Source organism: Hyalella azteca, unplaced genomic scaffold (assembly GCF_000764305.2).
Source record: "Hyalella azteca isolate HAZT.00-mixed unplaced genomic scaffold, Hazt_2.0.2 contig16904, whole genome shotgun sequence".
In the NCBI taxonomy this organism is placed as follows: Eukaryota; Metazoa; Arthropoda; class Malacostraca; order Amphipoda; family Hyalellidae; genus Hyalella; species Hyalella azteca.
In genome coordinates, this window is record NW_025946710.1 from 60,638 (window position 1) to 81,550 (window position 20,913).

A 20,913-nucleotide genomic window follows, 5' to 3' on the forward strand; every position below is an offset into this window, starting at 1 on the left:
ATAATATTGATCAGTTTTGTTAAATGTTATTTCTGATAATAATTGGACTTTTTTCAAACTAGCAATAACTTATCGTAGAATTGATGCAGATGACCAAGCAGTTTCAGAGAGAAAAAACGCATTGGAATCAGACAATTTAAGCAATAATTCTCCTTAGACATTTAATATTTGTACTGAACATAAAAAGAACCTTTCTCCCTAATTCAATATGAAATTGAACAAAAGTTGAAATCAATGCAGACGAATTCCTCCACTGATCCATTAATGAACAAAAAAAAAAAAGATAATTTTTTCATAATAAATGATAACATATTCTAAAAGACAGATAAAAATCACATAAAGTTTCATTCACATAGTCATGTTATAGGCATCAAGTTTGAGATCAGTGTGAGTTTTCTCACAAGTTTATGGCATCAAATGTCAAGGGGATCCAGACACCGCCAGTCAGGGGTCACCGGGTGACTGTGTCGTGACCTGACCGTATCTCGGGGGCAGGTCAAGTCGTAGTCCGCCATAACCTCTCCTCTAAACAGAACACTAAACATTATTTGCGTTCGAATACTAAATTCACGAATATTCTTTAGCGCCTTGTTATTAAATAAACGGTATTAATGCAACGATTCATAGCGATTTTCTGCTCCGGCAGAAATTTTTACTTCCGACGCCCTCTAAAAGGGTTCGAATAAATTTGCGTGTGACAATGTCTGGATTGGAAGGGATTGCTATGCATGAGTACGATTTACCTAATAATTGATTGCAGGCAACCAGGAAAGCCTTTTTGTCATAGAATTGACCGCCTCCGATGCTTGGAGAATCGGTAGCATGACTTTTATTTCATATTCTTAACAACGACGATCATAAGCACCGACAAACCTGCGTAGGGACTTCAATGAGCTCGGTCAAATCGATAGCTGGCACTCCGCTGTAGGACAATTTATACAAAAAACGTCCTTCAATATTCTAAATAACGACGATGATAGACCCATATACAAACCTGCGGAGGGCTTTGATGAGGTCATTCTGCTCGATGGTGAGCACTCCATGCCGCTGCTGCAGAGCCTCCATCTGAGCAGTGAGCTCCAGCATGTCGCCCGTACCGTTGGCGAGGCTGTTACGTACGTCCTCCGCCTTCTCGCTCATGACGCGCAGCTCTTCAGCGATCTGTTCAAGCCGCTTCTGGCGCTTCTCCCACGTCATCTCCGTCTTGCTCTCGGGAGGGTCGGCTGAACAACGGCATGTGCGTTAGTAAAGTTAAGCTCGGGATCAATTTAGTAGCTATAGTTGAGTGCGTTAGTAAAGTTGAGCTCGGGATTAATTTAGTAGGTAGTTGAGTGAGTTAGCAGCTAAGGCTGGCAAAGCTATTAGTTGAAGACTTAGTTTGCATGCTGTTATGTTGTTAGATGCATTTCATAAGGTGTATTAGTAGCAAAGCTTTTTAGTTAATGAGTGTCTTGTTAGTTTTGCGGTTAAATGCATTTCATGAGGTGTATTAGGTAAGATGTATTTGCTGAAATATTTAATTAATTTATTCAGTACAAGCTGGAGGTTATTTATTTAGTACACGTTATTTCGGATGGCACAAAACGCTATAGCGGAAGTGAAAGAATGTAGAAGAGAATGTTGAAATGAAAATTAAATAAATCCCAGGAGATGTATTCACGTAAATAAGAACAAAACAAATGGATAGAGTTACATCAAACTCAGACGCTTGAGTTAGCAGCTTAGAATTTGTTGTTATCAGCAACCGCAATTTTACTGACGGAGAATACAATATAAAAAGAAAATGCGTCAAATAATGTTGTTCATATAATATTATCGCGTCACACCCTGAAAAGAGACGAGGATTCTCCAACAATGGGCAAAATATATCGGCTTGAAGATACAACAGAGTTTCTAGAATTAGAATATCTCAGAAATCAGCATGGAAAAATCTGAGAATTTACAGAGCTGTACAGTAAACAGTCTTTTCAGAAGTACAGTAAAAAAAGAGAAAAACAGTCTTGCTTCCAAGAACGTTATCAGGTTCACTGTAATGAATGTAATATTGGTTACATCATAAACATGTTCTAACAATTTTATAATGGTTCATGTTGTGGCAGCTATAAGCAATAATACATATTCTGCCGTTCAAATTCCTCAAGGTGTGTAAAAGAGATTCGTAATTGGAGACAGGCAATATAAATACCTCGTGGACTAGCGAGCAATGTATGAATATGAATGATACGAGTCTCTGAGACTAGTCTCTGAGAATATCACATGTTTGTGAATGAATCCAAATCTGAAAGAATACTTTTTCCGGGAAACTTGAAAACATTAGAAATTCTGATGTGGGTTATAGTAAAACAATACACGTTCGATTACATCGAGAAGATTTAAATTAATGATTCAAGACAAGAATGGTGGTTAGCAACATTTATAACGACACAAGTGTCTCATTTGGATGAAGAGTCTCAAAAGCATTGCAGGCTTGTGAAAAATTTCCTTCAATTTTGACATTTATGAATCCTAATCCAAAATGAATACGAGCCTTAATCACAAAAAATGCCCTGAATAAGACACGGCAAAAGAGAAATCTCTAAATTATTTAATCTATTAAAAGGCTTCTCTTCTAACAAAAATAAAAGCCATACGGTGGGATTCATTCAAGTTAGAAAAGTAAATGAAGAAGAAGCTAATAAATTAAGTTCATGTTTTTTCCCATGCTCCCGGAGAGGGTAAGAGAACGGTAAGGATCAAAGGATGAGGTGGTTTTCCACGACAAAAAAAAAAGAGATCTTTTCGCTAAGAACGTGCACTTGCAGAGAAACAATCTGTGTTAGGGGAGAGCAATTATTCTTATGAAGGAAGGTCGGGAAGATAATCAGCGCGCACTGAGATAGTTAGTTTGTGTTTGGGGGAAGGGGAAGGCCTCTGTTGAGGGGAACAAGATGGAGAGGAACCTGAGGGACAACAACACAATGTATTGGAATAAAAACACTACAGATCTAATACAGGCCACTCTAAAACAAGTATCAATTACCATCCCTTCTATAGTGATTATATTCAAGAATTTTATTACGATCTTAATAAGAATCCAAAGTGCATAATTATAAATTAATGCAATCAATACATATGGAAGACATGAATTGTTAAAAGCTTGCGAGAGAAATTTTAAATCCAAGCTTATAATATAATAATTACAAATTACTTGAAGAATTATTTTCTGCGTTAACGTGTTAGAAGTAGGGTTGTGTGGATGTGAATTATATTATTTACAAAATATCTGAGTCTACGTCCAAAATCAGTTATTAACCGCTTTGAATCAGAGTCATTATAGCATTGATGACTAAACAGGAAACTTGGTCACTTAATTAGACAGTCTGAAACCTCATGTTCTTAGCCGCCATTCATAAATAATTCATTTATTTCCATTTAAATTAAATATTCTTGCAGCATTTATCAGCGTAAAATTTTCGTTGTACTACGTAATAGTTTTGTCGTTGCTTGAAGAACCCTTCAGTGCAGATAAAAAAAGTTGGCAAAGTTTTCGCTTCATGGCTGATAATTTCCATTCAGCGTATCTTAAAATCTGAACTACAGCAAATCATCCCACAAATTTTGCTTAAAATCACATCCTTCCTAACCAGCACTGAGCTACAGGAAATTATCGCATGCATATCAGCATGTAAATTGAAAATTTTCAACTTGATTTTGGAAAACTTATTAAGGAGTTTATTTTTTTAAATATCTATAATTTAGGAAGTGTTCACACTATCTTGCAGGTGTTAGGTAGAAATGATAAAAAATCCAGACTATGAAACCTGAAGCAAAATATTACTTTCCTAATTTTTGTCTCATGTCGGACTCACCAGATTCAGATCGCGATCTTTTGATCCTGGGCAGCTCTTCGTCTCTGCCTCCACCAACGATTGTTTGCGATCTGAGGGAAAGAACACAACACAATGTTAAATTTATGTAAGTATGAAAATCTCAATAATAATTATATTAGGTAGGGATGCAAATTAATACCTTAAGAATCGAAAGTTATATAATGTACTAAAAGTAGAACCTATTCTGCAAAACACGTTAAAGTTCAATCATAAGCAAGAGACTACAACGCTGCTTAACTACCAATCTTATTTGCGTTCCGCAAAACTCAAAAACTGGTAATAAAAACTAGACCTCAAATGACAAATGATTATCTACACGATGATAAGCATTGCTAAAAACCTATACAAATATCAAGATTAGTGTGAAAAAAATTGCAAGAGAACTACAAAAATTGTTAAATGAACATAAAATTTAAGCTCTAAATCCTTAATTAAAAAGTACATCTTCCCAGAATAGCAGAAGATAAAAGCTGCCATAACCAGATCTTAGATCCAGACCAGCGGCAGAGAACAGGTTAACCATGCAGCTTGCGGTGAAGAACAGGTTAACAACGTCAGGTTCAGTAGGTATGGCAAGCAGTGCCAAAAGAACTCACCCTTTGGATGAGGATTTGTTATCTACGTTAATTTATGCAAATGTCTACCCTGTAATCGAATAATTGAGAATTTGGCATTTGGCAAAAGTAGAAATTAGTCGGGCAGCACATTTTTCGAAATTAAGCTCGAAGTTGTAACTTTATATCACTTAAATTCAATGAAGAAAGATACCACTAGGCAGGAAACGTAATAAAACTGAATATCTGAAATAGTAACAGTCATCACCAGTCTAAGACTATTCCAGAATGTGTCGTAGTAGTATTTAAAAGATAAACTAAACGTACCCGTACTCTTGAAGATAATTAGAGGCCTTAACTAAACGAGAATTATATTCAGCCAAGTGCGTAGTAGTAAACTGCATTTAGTAAAATTGCCTACGTGATCAAATGGGCAACGAGTTTTTTTTTTTGTCTCAGGTGCAGCATAAGCTAGGATAAGATAAGAAAAAGATAACAATGTACTCCACACCGTTTAAATGCAATTGAAGTAAAGTTTAGTTTTGAAGAGCAATAGATTTCGGAAAGTAATGAAAAACATTCGGAATTGATATCTTAATATGTATAATAATCATATAATAGATCGGTATGAAGAAGTTCATATAATATATTTGAAGTATTTATAATATAGCCGAGGAATTCAGGTTTAGAGGCGATTTAAATTATATTCACCATAGTGCAGACCAGCTAACAGCTACGTCCCTCATATAACTCTACGTAGCAGGCATTAATTGTCAGATTGAATCAACGTTGAAACAACGTACTTCGCGACGATGAAATAACGTTGAATATTATTCCAGAATGAATCAACGTAATTTTTTCAACGTCGTACATTTTGACATTCTTTCAACGTTGAAATCTCGTTGAATTCTGACGTTAAAATATTAATCAACACGGCCAAGAATAATAATCATCAGGTTTATATGTTCTATCGTGAATGTCACAGCATATGCGCACCGTATTACAATTAGCTGCACTTATTATTCATAATAAATGCAGCGAATAATAAATATTCGCTCTATTATTCCTAATTCATTCATTATTCACAAGATTATTTGATATGCAGACGTTGTGAGAATAATTCTTGAGGCACTCTTTATGACCGTCCACTGCATTTCATTTTCATCGAATACTTTCGTGAATTCAAAAAGCGCAAACAATATATTTAAAAACGATGGAAAGATGAGCCCCGGTCATTCAAAAGCTACGCACCAACTTCTTTTTCGAAGTGAAAATTAAAGGCAATTGCTGCTCGCCATAAATTTTATTCGCGAGCAACGCTTGCTGCAGCTCCTATGCATTGAAATTTAAACCTGGACTCTGCATGGTATGTTATTTTTTGTTACGCGAACGCGTCGCAAATTTATTTGCAAGCTGAGTTATGTGAGCAAACATACCAAGAAAAAATATTCAGAAACAATTGGTGGTAAGTTAGTAGCGAGGAGCTGCAACAATAGTACTTGAAAAAATTTAAGAGGTTTTAAGACCTTTCTGAAAGCGTAGTAAACGGCGGATAATTAAAAAGTAGTTAAAGTAAAGGATAATTTCAAACATTTCAAACATAAAAATTAACTTGGTGTTTCAAAAAATATTTTAAGTGATAATGTGATCATTCCTAAATGCTATATTGATTCTAAGCGATAAGCAGCGACAAATCACGAGATAGATTTCACGTTATATAGCCATGTCAGGCGCAATTAACTACAATAATCAAAAACTACGACTTACTTACATGGGAATCATTATTGTAATTTTTTTGCCACATTGTGGATTACGTATTACAGCATATCTTCAAAGTTGAGTCCATTCCATAAACTTGCGAATTGTCCGAAAATTGTTGTAAAATATCACATATAGCTTGAGTTTCTATACATAAAAACTCGACAAGGCTGTCTTAAAAATGAGAATGGTCATAAAATATTTCGCCCTCAAAAGCCACCTTCATCGCTCACACAAAAAACTCGTAGCATAAAAAGCAGGGAACGTTGGCAGGCTAAAATTAGCAGCGCGGCCGATGATTGTTCCCTAAAATATTCTACTTCTGCGCCTACAGGAGCTGTGTCAGGTACCGACGGTCGGACCCTGCTAAAAAATGGCCAACTTATGGGTCGTTTAAAGATTTTCATTTTCATTTCCAGGAAATGTACACTGCATATTTCAAAGAAATTGCGCAGGAATAATTTTTCTTGTTGAATGAGCCTACTATCCTTTGTTCTCCTGCAGTTGCTAATTCACAGAGCTGATAGAGTTCATCAATTGCTACTATCAGAAACACGAGATAAAATGTTCAGTTTCATATCATTCGGAAAGATTTTTGTTTCCAATATCACCGTGAATTTGAAGAAATATTATCAAGAGCTTTAGTGAAAGCCATCAAATTGATCTCGATAATAGCTCCCGAGTACCCATAGAATCATGGTTGACATGTTCAATTTCAAACTCTCAACCCCCTTATCTTGGAATGCTGCAAATGGCTATAACCTGTAGTGCCTAAAACATGCATGTAATTGGCCTAAAACATATCCGGCGTGCCCTAAATTGGCATAGCATCAACTAGAGGGAGTGCCCCCCAAGAGGCCAAGAGGCCTAACACCCACCTGGCGTGCCCTGAAGTGGCCCAGTATCAACTAGAGGGAGTGCCTCCAAAGAGGCCTAACACCCACCCAGCGTGCCCTAAAGTGGCCTAGCATCAACTAGAGGGAGTGCTCCCAAAGAGGCCTAACACCCACCTGGAGTACCCTAAAGTGGCCCAGCATCAACTAGAGGGAGTGCCCCCAAAGAGGCCTAACACCCACCTGGAGTGCCCTAAAGTGGTCCAGCATCAACTAGAGGGAGTGCCACCCAAGAGGCCTAACACCCACCCGGCGTGCCCTAAAGTGGCCCAGCATCAACTAGAGGGAGAGCCACCAAAGAGGCCTAACACCTACCCGGCGTGCCCTAAAGTGGCCCAGTGGGGGCACTAGAGGAAGTGCCCCCAAAGAGGCCTAACACCCACCTGGAGTGCCCCTTGGAGTACTGGTAGCCGGAGTCTCGCACCACCTGCCGCGCCAGGGGGAAGAGTTCGTCCCTACGGGTCAGCAGTGCCGGCATGTACTTGCAGATCTGCGCCGCCGCTTCGTTCACCGACACCTGTCAAGATAAACCTTCGATTACATAAAGGAGATAAAACATCTTCAACGAGACCAAACATCAGCCAATAGACCAAACATTTTCACCGACACCTGTCCAGATAAACCGTCGATTACATAAAGGAGATAAAACATCTTCAACGAGACCAAACGTCAGCCAATAGACCAAACATCTTCGCTATCACCTGCAACGGAGAAATGTTCGATTAAATCTAAAAGACCTAACATCTTCAATAAGATCTGCTACGAGAAAACCAAAGATTACATACAAGAGGCAAAACATCTCCACCAACGTGCACCTGCCAAGTGAAATTAACGATAAAAACCGTTGCGCCAAATATCCTTACAGAAAACTGACACACACGCAAACAACGATAACCATGGCGAGTTCAGCCCGTACGTAAATAAATAATCAGAACGAATCATAGACCATATACTATTGTGAAAATATCCTTTCAAAAATATATCATTAACTTCCAATAGACTATCGTTTCTGCGGTCTATTATGAAGTAAGGTCTTTTTCTGATATATAACTAATAATTAGCTTGGGGAGTAATAAAAAATATAAAAGAAATAAAGCTATAAGCATTCATTCATCTTTTCATAGCAATGGTTGAGAAACATTCTTATCACAATTCTCCTATATCCCTTCATCAAATGAAGATGTAGTTAGCCGCATTTTAAAATCGTTTCTATAAAAATTCCACAACTTAAGAAACATCATTAAAAGCTGCGTGCCCATTCCGGCGTAATTTAAATGCGAGGAAAAAAGCAAAAAGTACTACGTAAACAAGATTAATACAGAAAATTAAAAAAAAATAAAAAAATTCACAAAATATGTTTACAAAGCTCAGGAAAATAAATTCCTTCTCCAGACTGAATGAAACACGTCGTAAATACAGTGGGGGGAAATAAATATTCGTACACTTGAAAAATCGTATTTTAATGTATGTAAGTACACAAACTTAACAGGAAAAGTGATTTAAATTATGACATGTTGCATTGTTTTTTGTTGCATTGAGATTTAATTTCTTTTGATAGTATTTTTTAATACTATGCGTCTCTATACATAATTTAAATCACTTTTCCTGTTAAGTTTGTGTACTTACATACATTAAAATACGATTTTTCAAGTGTACGAATATTTATTTCCCCCCACTGTACATGTAGTAATTTGAAGTACAGTCGAGTCGGTAAAACCTACATCACAGGTCAAGACTCGCTGAATCTTACCGGCCTCGGTGATGGCAAACTAGCCACATCTAGGTATCCACATCCAAGCCTTAAAATTTTCCTGTTCAAGTAACCGAATGCATGGATCAAGAATGTCAAGAGGTAAAACCGAAACGACAACACAAGATGATTTTTTGTCGTTTATTAGAGGAAGGTTCCTCAGTTGGGACTACTGCCCGTGTCCAGTAAGGCCAGAAGGAAGACCACGTTCCCAGGGGCCATCCGTCCTGAGCGCCCCCCCCCCCCTCAATACGGTCCTAGGCAACCCACCACAGAGCTAGCGGATCTGGCTACGGGTCTCGGTCGTGGGGTAAGGTGTTGTATAGGCAGGTAAGTCGGTTGCGGGGTTGTTATGGAGGCCGAGCAGTTGAGGGGTTAAATGGTTTTTATTGTAGGCTGGGCAGTAGTGGGATTAAATTGTTATGTAGGCAGTGCAGTTGTGGAGTTAGGTTGTCATTTCGGGAGGATTCCCTGCATTTCTCATGTCCGTCTCTCGCGCGGCGGCCGACGTCTCGTTTAAACGAACTCTTGAAAGAGTGTTATTAGTTTCTGCAGATGTTCACGTATAACTGCTACATTCTTCGTTTCGCTTGAGAAACTATAGGTGCTCTTTTTTCGTGAAATTCAGTAAACTGTCCATTGGGAGCAGAGGTTTTCAACCTGTGTAACGTGATGAATGATTAATTCTATTATTGGTGGAATTAGTTACGGATCAACACCTTTTATCTTGATGTTGAGCTGCTGCGCTAGTAAATCACTTTTTACTTTTACTTTCTCAAACTAAGAACTTTACTACCAAACTCGAGATGAAAAAAAGAAACAATAATTTCTACCAGAAGTTTCAAGAGAAGTTTACTTTAATTTTTTTAGAATTCACACAGGACGTGAATTTCCAAGTTTTCATTACATATTTCTCGCGCCTAATATACCCTGAGGAACCTACACTCGAATTTGCAAGTTTGAATTTTGTTACACAACTAATTTGGCATCAAAGTTCATTATTATTGAAACGGTTGGTAAACAAATGTACAAAAACGGAACATGGAAGCATGGAGACGTAAAATACTGTAGATAACTTAAAGTTAAGAAACAAAGAAAGAATGATGTGCAACTGATGTTAAAAACGAAATCATAATGAACCATTAAATGCTTATGCTAAAAAAGGACGTCCCCTCTAAACCAACGAATTGAAACTAAAATAAAAGTAAAACGACCAAAAAATTCTAGAATGACAACTGTTGGAGTACGAAAAACCGATCGAAAGGTACAGGTGAAGATGAGTTCGTCACTTAAACAAGCCAAGAGCTTTCATTCTTCGACCTTCTGCTTTTAAAAAAGCGTAGAAATACCCTTGCTCAAGAATCTTTTAGGTTTGCATCATATTTCTACACTAATAAGTGGAATCTTTTTCTGTAAGTCGTAGGTTGTTTAGAAAAAAAAAACGAACGTCTAGCATATTTTGGTCGCGTTGAAATTATGTACCTATACTATACTCTTTAAAAACTGCGATTTTATCGCGAAAAAAAAAATCACGTTAAAAACTTGATTTTGGAAATGATTTAGGTACTCATTCAAAATAACAACTTCACCTTCATCAGAATATAAATTTACCTTCACAACTCTAAAGTTGATTATTACGTATCACAAATGTGCACATAAAACGACCACACTATTTGATGATCGCTTATTGTATTAAACACGAACTCGCACACCACACAACCATTGTCACACACTGAACCTAATACAAACAACAAAGATGACTTTTTTGACGGTTGACAGTACATAATATAATAATCCAGCAAAACGGCTACATCTAATAGAGATTTAGAACCAGCAAGCACACATCCACCAATTCAACACATGTGCAACGATCTCAAGCAGCCCCATGACAACGCTACCATTCAACCGTTCTACCGGCCCATTACCTCGTGGAGTGTAAGAGGTTTTTCGGCCTTTCTTTTACAATCGAAGCGGCCGTAAATCGCGGCGTACTTGCGAATTTCATCCATACGACGAGGATCGCCCTCACCCATAGACAGGATGAGCTGCAACGGGAGGGGCGAGACAGTGAGGGGGAGATAAATAAGAAGGAAAATAGGGAACTGGAGAGGATGGAGGATCATTATGGTGAATGCTACGCGCGATGTGCATAAAAAATATTGTAAGGAATTATTAGATGAAAAAGTTGAATTTAAATATTTCTGAAATATGATAGCGAGTTGCGGAAGAGCGAGCGGTCATGTGCAGAATGGGAGATGAATAAATAAATAAGGCCTTATAGAGGGAGAAATATAGGAGGGTGTAAGTGACATAGTATTCAATAATAGGGTGAAATAATTTGTCACTTGAAAACAAAGGCCTTTGAGAGGGAGAGAAAATGATGAGAAAGTATAATGAATAAATATACATTGTAGTGTATAAAGAAATTACAGAGAACGAAATGACAGAAAGGAACACAATACGTCTGATTGAGTGTACGAATACTTCAAATTAAGCCTCTTCGTATTCATGGCCGTTTTCTGTTCCTAAATTCAATTACGTTTGTAGTACAGTGCTTTACCCTAGCGATCTTATCGAACTCCATCGATTGCTAAAGTTATCAATTACTAGATTAGCAATTACTATAGTTTTGGTGTTTGTTTTATGACCGTTGATTCAGATTCAACAATGGCACAAGTTTTAACGCAAGTATCTAGCATGAATAGGAAGATGCGAATATGCGTTTAAACATGTATTTAAACATAAAGACATGTTTACCAGCACAATGCTCTCGTAAATATGGGCATATAGTAAGTTGATTACACTCATGATACATTCTGAACTCGTTGGTGGAATCTTATGAAATCGGTACCAGTATCGTTACCAGTATACAATAGGTATAGATACAGACAATACCAGTATTAGATGGTAATGATATAAATCGCATTTCCTGCCTAATCAATTCTCAATATATTTATTAGCTGCTTTAAATTTGCTCAAACGACTAGGAACGGCGGTAATTTTACATTAGTGTAAAAGATAAAGGCGTAAATGATGTTTCCAAAAATAATCGGATCATTTGTCGATGCACGTACTTCAGTTTGCCATTTTAGATTAGTAAATCTATTTCTAACACAAAATGGTAACAACTTGACCGATTTATCACTAACGAGCATATAAGGATCAAAATCTCTTCAAACATTAACAAAACAAACTTGTTATTTTGCTTCTTAATTGGTAATGTAAATGTGTGGACTAATTACAGGTGTTACAAATAGACCCGAAGCTGTTGAACGATAAGCGATCAATCAATGACAACTTATCTATATTTGAACAATAGGCGGTCTTTAATTATAAATGTCTGCACGATAAGCGAAAAATTCATCAATTTCTGCATGAAAATCGGTCATTGATCGATGTACGCACGATAAGACGTCATTGATAAATTTCTGCACGATAAAAGGTCATTTATCAATGTCTGCAAGATAAACGGTCATTAATTACAGTCTGAAATACAAGCGGTCCTTGGAACATACGAGCACATAATATATTTAATTCAATGAAATTGATTTTGTCGAAGTTATTTAATGCAGGGCCGGACAATCCGATTTAATTGGCTAAAAATTGCATCGCAGATTTGAATCAAATAAGATTTTAGGGACAAAAAGTCCCTAGATACCTATGAATGCAATATCGGGCGGCTGTTCCCAGCATCATCGAAACCTGCATGATAGGAACTGCGGTTGCACGATCGAGTATCCTGTGAAGGAGCGGCGCCAAATATTTCTCAAAGATCCTTCGGTGGAGAGTCGGCGTTCAAACAGCCGTTGTAAAACCGGTACATAACGGGAGAACATACCCGCTATTTTAATGCCTTATGCACATCGAGCATGGGTGGGGATGAATATATTAGAGGTATATCTGATGCATGCAACACTTAAAATTCAGCGCACGACAATTAATATGCGGAAAAAATTATTCGTAAAAATCAACACAAACAAGTGACCGCATTAAACAAAAAATTCGGATATATTGAGTCAAGACTCGAACATCTATATAGTTAATTATGAACACAATTACGCTGATCCAATACGGTCATTAGGTCATAATAGACACGACTTGTATTCCTCTAATAATCTAAAATCCGTACATATATTTAAAGAACCACAAATATTTATACCTAAAACGTACCAATCAGTACAAGACTAACACGTGCAAATAAGTTACGTATCCACAATGCACGGTATGGAAGAAACAATAGCAAAGAAAGTGATAGGTAGCTGCTCTTTGATAGAATCTAGGCGAGCGCGATCGAGGCGTACATGAGCACTTCGAAGCTGTTAAGATTCTTGCTGATAGGACTTTGCCAGGCTCGGATTAGAGGGACTAAAAAATATACGCCAATTAATATAAAAAATAACGTGTAATTTTCTCGTCAGATTTCAGAGCTCGAGCCTTGGTCTATGTGATCCGATGTATCTCATCGAACGCACACGGGCGCGAGTGTTCTGCCTACTGAATATTACTGGTAAATCCTTTACTTCTATCCGCAATATCCCGACCATGATTCTGCAGATTATTGCAGATGAGATCCAATAAATTCTGAGGTCTTCTTTGATCATCAATGGCTTACATTTCTTGTAGCTCAGCATAGGGCCACTTATAGATTTTAGAAAAAATATAAAAACTGCAAACTGTTTGGTGCTTGCGAAAAAAGCTAACCATTGGCAAAGTAATATAACTAAAAACATGCCAGGTAAAAGTGAGAACATGATATTACGGGAACAATGTAACAAACGAGGCTTTGCTTGAAAAGATCAACCAAGCGGGTGACTAAGTAATAATTTAAGTAATAAAATAAATTTATTGATTTTAGAAATTTTAGTCCGCATGAAATGAAAGGATATAGAAAATGAGTACTCCATATCAAATGATATAGATACGAGTAATTTATGCTAAAAATTGTAGACAAGAAATACTTAGTATCAAATAATATAATACCGAGTAATTCATATTAAAGATTATAGGCACGTACGTACTTAATATCAAATAAGGCATAGATACTGAGTCCATATCATATAATATAATAACGAGTGATTCATATCAATGATTATAGGCACATACGTATCAAATAAGGTACAGATACTGAGTCCTTCAAATCAAATACAATTTACCAGGAATAATGGACTAGGTGACCTCGTTGAGATGAGACATGAAGAGCCACTTCTTTGTTCACAGGAAAAAATCATCCCCAAATGGCGGCAATTAAATAAAAAACACAGTGCATCTGATATGTTCAAATTAATAGATGGCGAGCTCAAGCAATACGAGGAAATATATTAAAAGTTTTTTTAGGGAAGATGACAGTTTACACAAAGAAAAACACGCGAATTATAATGATATTAGAGGGTGACCAAAAAAGAATCGATAGACCATCAAGTTTTTTAGCCATCCTGACTCTAGTGGTCCAAAGTACAAACCAGGAAGAGAAGAAAATCGTGTCCGTGATGTTCTTCAGTCGCGTTGGAAAAAATCGTGCCGAGAAAAGACAGATCGTAAGATCGTGAAGACGAGTCGAGACAGTCGAAAATTTTTTCTGCAATTACGCTCATCATACTACGAGGTTCCCGACTGTGAAGGGTTGGGACACGAAAATACTGGCAACGAAGAAAAAATTATGCAGTGACTGATAACTTTGCAGTGATAATAGTTATCTAAAAACTTCAATATGATGCTAGAGAAGAATAACCGAATGGACGAAGTACTCATCATATGGAAACATGAATATATAATATATACAAATATATTTACACTTACAACAACCTAATGAAGATCCACTTATTTGGATGTAGAGTCTTCAAAAAAATACATGAGAATTTAACTCGTAAAACTGAGCATCACTTAAACCTGGGGAAAAAAAGTTTCATGTGAAACCTGTTCTGGGCGTGTAACATTGCTGGCCACGTAGCAGAATATGTGCTGCCGTTGGGCTTAAAAAAAAGAGAAAAAAAACATCACAACAAGCGTTCGTATCAACCATCCCATGACTACATGCAGTATAAGATAAAGACAGAACTACAGACTATAGAGAACAACACAGCATTACGAGATTTGTTAATTGGTAGGCACGAAACTTACACATTAAAATGCAAGCTTAAACTTATCATCCTCTCGTTTGAAGGTCAATGTCAAACAATATGATCAGCTCTATTAAAGTGCCAAACAAAATGAAGCAGTCACACCTAGATTGAATCCCCACGGTACCTTACATCTGAATCTTGCAAACTTCAAATCTGGGCGATCAAAAAAAATTTGCTTTCTTGTCTAATCAGCGAATAAAAGATTCAATTGGCTTACTCCTGGCTCATTAACTTCCGAGACCTTGGGCAAAAACTTCATTTTATGATAATTCGGCAAAAGCATTAATGATATGGAATTTGGAGTAATTCAGGCATCAAGTTGCGCTAACGAAAACCTTTTTTCCGAAAGAGTGCAATTGAACCGGCACTTGAATGATAAAAAACTGGTTCACATCAGCAGCTATGTGATTATATGAGAGAGCGTACAATACACGAGTACAGTTAGATCATTGGAAGTTTGTTCCACGTTGTGGTGTGACATCAGGAAAACATGTCGATATTTGCCTGCACGATGTAGGGGAATAATTTGATAATTTATTATACATTTTCCCCAAACAACGGAGACTTTGAACTATAAAATTATTAGAGGCTGAATGATTAAATGAAACTCAATGAAGTCCTGTCAACATGTGGCGTGGCGTGGCGGTATTCACAGTCACGTGTAAAATTAAAATCTACGCGTATTTCTTCCGTCATTTACTGTTGGCAGTAAGTTAAGAAAATAAAGGTTTTAGAGACCACTTGAAATAAGCACAGGAATTTTTTTTAATTTGGTTAATTCGTGAATGAGTCGGACGTTCGCAGATAGCACCTGGACTCAAGGGCATGAAAAAATCTAGAACTAGTAGTTATAAAACTCAACTGAAAGAGATAAATAAATCCAACTTAAAAAATAATAATCAAAAGTGTAATGCACAATCGATCGATTATATATATAGGGGCTCAGCCAGTTGCGAATGAACTCTTTGGGTTAATCATATAGTAAATTATATTCAATTAATTCCAAAATACAGAAGATAAATAGTGGAACAGCTAGCAAAAAGAAACAAATTTTATGACAGGCTGAAAAATATTCGAACAAATAACGAAAATACCAGGGAAACGTGCGTGTTTTACGGTTGATGGAGCAGGTCCATAAAACAGAGATAAAAAAGAGCCAAGCAGTCGTGTGAAGAAGCAGGGGCGGACTTGGGAAGTTTTTGTGCCACTCAAAACATAATAATGAATATCAAGGGGGCGGAGCTGGTGCGTATAGCCAACTATAATTCAAATGTTTAGTGGAGCCAGACCGACATGGCCGAGGAACTTATTTGGACTGAATTCTCCGACGAGGATTAGCATAGCGCGTAGAGAATAATAATAAATAGACAATATTATATAAATAAGAATTTTTGGTCATAAAAATATCACGTGGAAAATAGTGGGTACGATTTTTCAATCACATATTTAGTGAGTTTGCTATATTGAATAATTAATATTTTACGTTAAATAGTTAGGCGCATATTAGAGCTGATCTGTCGTTTAATAGTGAGTGAATAAAACAGTGATGAATGAATTTCTCAGAGGCTTTACATTTGCGATTAAGATAACAACGAACTACAAATTCTATGCCCACTAAACCGCACTCTAATCTAGCTCCTGCGTATTTGGTTTTTAATTGATATTCTAATATGCACGGTAAATTATAGAAGTTGAACATAAAAAGGACCATACACTAAGAGACCATACACCATACAAGGACCATACACAATACAATGAGCACGAAAGACAGAAACAAACACCGATGCGACTATTTTTTAGCTGCATAACATTAAAATACTTGAATATTTGCACACATAGCGCAAAGTATTCTTCATATATACAACAACGACATACTTTATGACAAAAAAATAATCTTAAATATAGCCAGGTCAATTTTTAAAACGAAGACAAGACGTCAAGTTTTCCTTTGCGGCTGCGAATTTCATCACTTATATAATTGACGTGGAATTTTGAGCAGAGACGAGGTTGGAAGCAAGTTTTCATTTTAATATCATTGTGCAAAACAGGAATTTTAATGGAGCGTGTCGGCGGAACGATTTATGGAAAGCTAATTAGTTTTTTCTGGTCTATAGTTTAGACGCTTGTATTCGCATAAAAATATTAATCTTAAAACGGGCTTCAGAAATGAGCCACATTCAAGTTTTTTTAGCCGCATGCAGAACCTTAGCGCTGCTTCGCACACGTACATCCTTATAAGATCATAAATAAGCTGACGCAGGCACCATTCAACACATACGACTCTGAACGTACGTGTTCAATGTAACTGTATGACAATGTGCATGGATCGTGCAGACATGCTACATGAGTGCGAAATAGATGAAGATCTCATCCAGAATTCTTGGTTTCGAGTGAACATGGTCTCGGGGAACCTGTTCCAAAATCCGAGAAATATCTTCTCTCTGTGTCTGCTACATCACAGTTCAGGTTCTATTATATTTTTACTCATAAATAAGGTACCTATAGCAGGAAACAGCTTCTATATGAGTAGTACTAGCAAACTTAGTTCAGAAACTTGTTTTGGCTCGAGAAGCTAGCGCACATATCGGTTACAAACAGAAGGTAGGGAACACAAAAAATCATCGAATGATTGTAAAAATGCAAATTCAATCGAGTACGAGTACAAACATGGACAGTATATAACACGATATAGTCTCAGCTTGATCTTCAAGATACTTATAAATACATGAATTTCACTGCACCCATAAAGCCAGTTGTTGGATTTCCAGTTAGTTATAAGTTAGAACTCGTTAACATTCGTCTCCAGGACTGACCAAGGCCGTCGGGAGTAAGATCTTACTCCAAGGGAGTAAGATTTTATGGCTATGGAGTGGTGGATTTCATTACTAATATTAAGGGAGTGGCGGTCCCAAGCACAGCGCCGCGATCGTGTTGAACTTTAAAGTCTAGTCGATCGTGTTGACAAAAAAGTCTTTTTTTAGGCCGTGTTTATGGGCCTTTGATTTTCATTAAATAGCGGTTATTATTTCGAATACACGGTTCCTGTTTCTAAATTATCCGTATGTAAAGAAATGATTGCACAAACCATTCGTGGTAATCTTCACGAAAAATGGCGAGAAAGGGTTGGTACGAAATATTTCGCACTAAAAGCCATAATAACAGTAGAAAATTATAAAAATATGTCTCGGTGGCAGCCGCAATGACATACATTATTTTTTTCACCGAAGAAATTACGCATTGCATGTTAACGAGTTGACAGATCTTCGTAGCTATACGATCGAGTTACCGAAATGATTAAAAATTATGGCGGAAAAGCTAAAGGATTAAAAAATTTCATGTACAAAACAAAAAAAGCCACTCGTGACGCAAATAAAAAAGAAGAATACGAATGATCGCAGAAACAACTATTATTGCTTTATAAATTAAGCCTCTTTGGGTTGATTTGCTGAATTTTTTCTGGACAGGTTTTCCGAGCGCCGAACATGGCCGGCGACGATGGAAGAAAAATGCAGGTAAAAAATGAAAAGGTCGCCAGCATTCGACGAGCGCGCGGCGACACCAGACGGCCTTCACGGCGAGGGCGCGAGAGGGGAACGGGGCGGGAACGCGGCGAGGGAATGCGGTGAGAACGCGGTACAGGAGACAGCGAGAACGCGAGGGACGAACGCGGTGGAGGAACTGTGCCCGCTCCCCTACACACCGTGGAGAACGGCGAGAGACATAGCCATGAACGCGGCAGTGAATGCGATGGAACGCGGCAGTGAATGCCATGAACGCGGCAGTGAATGCGATGGAACGCGGCAGTGAATGCCATGAACGCGGCAGTGAATGCGATGGAACGCGTCTGAGATGCGGCAGTGATGGGAACGCGTTAATGGAAAAGGACGGGGACAAGGGCGAGGAAATTCGAGGGAAAACGTACCAGAAGAACGCGGCAAGGATTATGTTAGATATAAATCGATCTTAATAATTATTAACATAGCTCTACATCGCGCAGAACTCGTGCGCCTATCCTGAAAAAGGATCAATCACCAAAAACTCACAGAAGTCGGAAACGTATTCTGAAAAAGAATGGCAGGTGGTAAACTTACTGCATCATTTAACTGCTCGTGGCAGGCGCATTACTACCGAAAGACTGGGATGAAACAAATCCTCTGTTGCGTGGTTAAGTTTTGTTCAAAAATTTATTCCTCTTGAGCAATTAACTTAAAATTCAAATTTTGATTTAGCGTTCCACGGTTAATCGAATTAGAGGTCAACGAGTAGTAATTTCTTTATCCCAGAATTATCTACGAATTCCACCATTTTTACGTCCAATATTGAGCTTTAAACTCATAATTATTTTACCGTTAGGATCTCCCATGGCTTTACAGATCGATGGCTTGCACAACCACACATAGAACATGTTCATTAATAACCCAGATGGAATGCCAGTGTTGATACCTGCGTTGGGAGTAACTGAAAAAATCCAAATCGCCTTAGCTTTGGAATGATCTTCTCTGCGTGTAAAGCTGTGGAACTTGTTTATTCTTCATACAAGTCTGGCCTTCGCAGCCACACGTGTACAACAGGGTGAATTAAAGGGGGGGCTGCCTAAAAAAGGCTATATCACATCATGGATGTATGTGCAGGCTCATTAGGAAAAATGCAAGCTAATCAACATAGAAAAAAACATGACTTTGCAACATACTAGCCGTTACTAAAGACTTAGTTTTAACAATAAATTGAAACATGCTATATTCACGTTATTTGTGTTCGAGACGAATGATAGTATTATATCAGAAAAAAGATGAAATAAATTAAAACAAATAAATAAAAAATAACGTTTTTCGTAACATTTAAAGCGCAAAAAATCGACGTTCTCCAAATTTGCGTGGTAATGTGCATGAAAGTAGATAATTTAGGCCATTAAAAAAATACAAAGTATATATGGAGCGTTAACCGCAGAGCCTGAGCCCTGAAGGGAATGTCGGGACTGGATACTGCTTGCAAATTGTATTATAATTAAACCTGGTGAAGTAAGTCGAACATTGGGTTCCCATTCTGACTCGTTAAATCAATGCGCTACTAAGGAGCAGGTTTGTGGGAGCAGCAGCAATATTGCTTTGCTCTGTTTGGCCACAAAAGAAGGAGCAGGTTTATGGGAGCAGCAACAGCGTTGTATTGTTTTTTTCATTCCCGACGTAGGAAGGAGGGGAGGGGCAGTTTTTCCTTGATTTTAAAGGTCAGATGAAAAACAAGTCGACTGAATGGCATCAAGCAGCAACTGCGAGGTACAATAGCTGCAGCGAGACTTGCAGCTGCGAGGTACAATAGCTGCAGCAAGACTTGCAGCTGCGCGGTACAATAGCTGCAGCAAGACTTGCAGCTGCGCGGTACAATAGCTGCAGTAAAGTTACGTCTGCCGAGTTACACATGCTTATAGGCTCAAATAATGTAGGTAATGCATGACATGAAAACCGACTAACAAAAAATAATTTTTGAAACAAATTGCATTGTACATAAATCAAGAAAAAAACTATTAACGCAGTGAGCTTTGTGCTGTAACCCCGCCGCCCGATACTGATTGAATTGTACGGGCATCTTTTACCTGAGAAGTTGCAAGTCATGCAGCTCGTCAATCTTCATTGTGCTGAGACTGCGGAGTGACTGCAGAAAAACTTATACGCGAATTATACGCAAGATATGATGCAAGCGTTGCAATGCGTTAAAAAAGTAGCATCAACGTGTTATCAAGTCAATTGGGTGATCCATTTAGCCTAGAGAAGTGTTAATTTGATATTAAATTGCATCTCAAGATGATGAATTGTGGCTTATTATGATGGAACTAATCCAACCTGATGCAGGGATTGAAGTTACAGTAAAAAAATCTGCACAACACGAATTAAAACTAAAATATTTTGAGGTTGCAAGCGTTCAATTCAGGGGAAATTAAATTAAAAACAATATATATTAAAAATACCGAAATAT

At 37.6% G+C, this 20,913-nt stretch overlaps 1 protein-coding gene across 1 annotated transcript in view; it reads right to left on the bottom strand.

Annotated features, from left to right (window-relative positions):
* Positions 1-20,913, bottom strand: part of LOC108674341 (NGFI-A-binding protein homolog) — a 48,751-nt gene that overhangs the window by 6,626 nt on the left and 21,212 nt on the right. Inside the window, exons 4-7 of the mRNA XM_047885095.1 lie at positions 10,750-10,869; positions 7,458-7,591; positions 3,849-3,919; positions 995-1,223 (exon numbers count right to left, since the gene is read on the bottom strand). Coding sequence (XP_047741051.1) covers positions 995-1,223; positions 3,849-3,919; positions 7,458-7,591; positions 10,750-10,869 — 554 coding nt within the window. The remainder of the gene's footprint in view (positions 1-994; positions 1,224-3,848; positions 3,920-7,457; positions 7,592-10,749; positions 10,870-20,913) is intronic.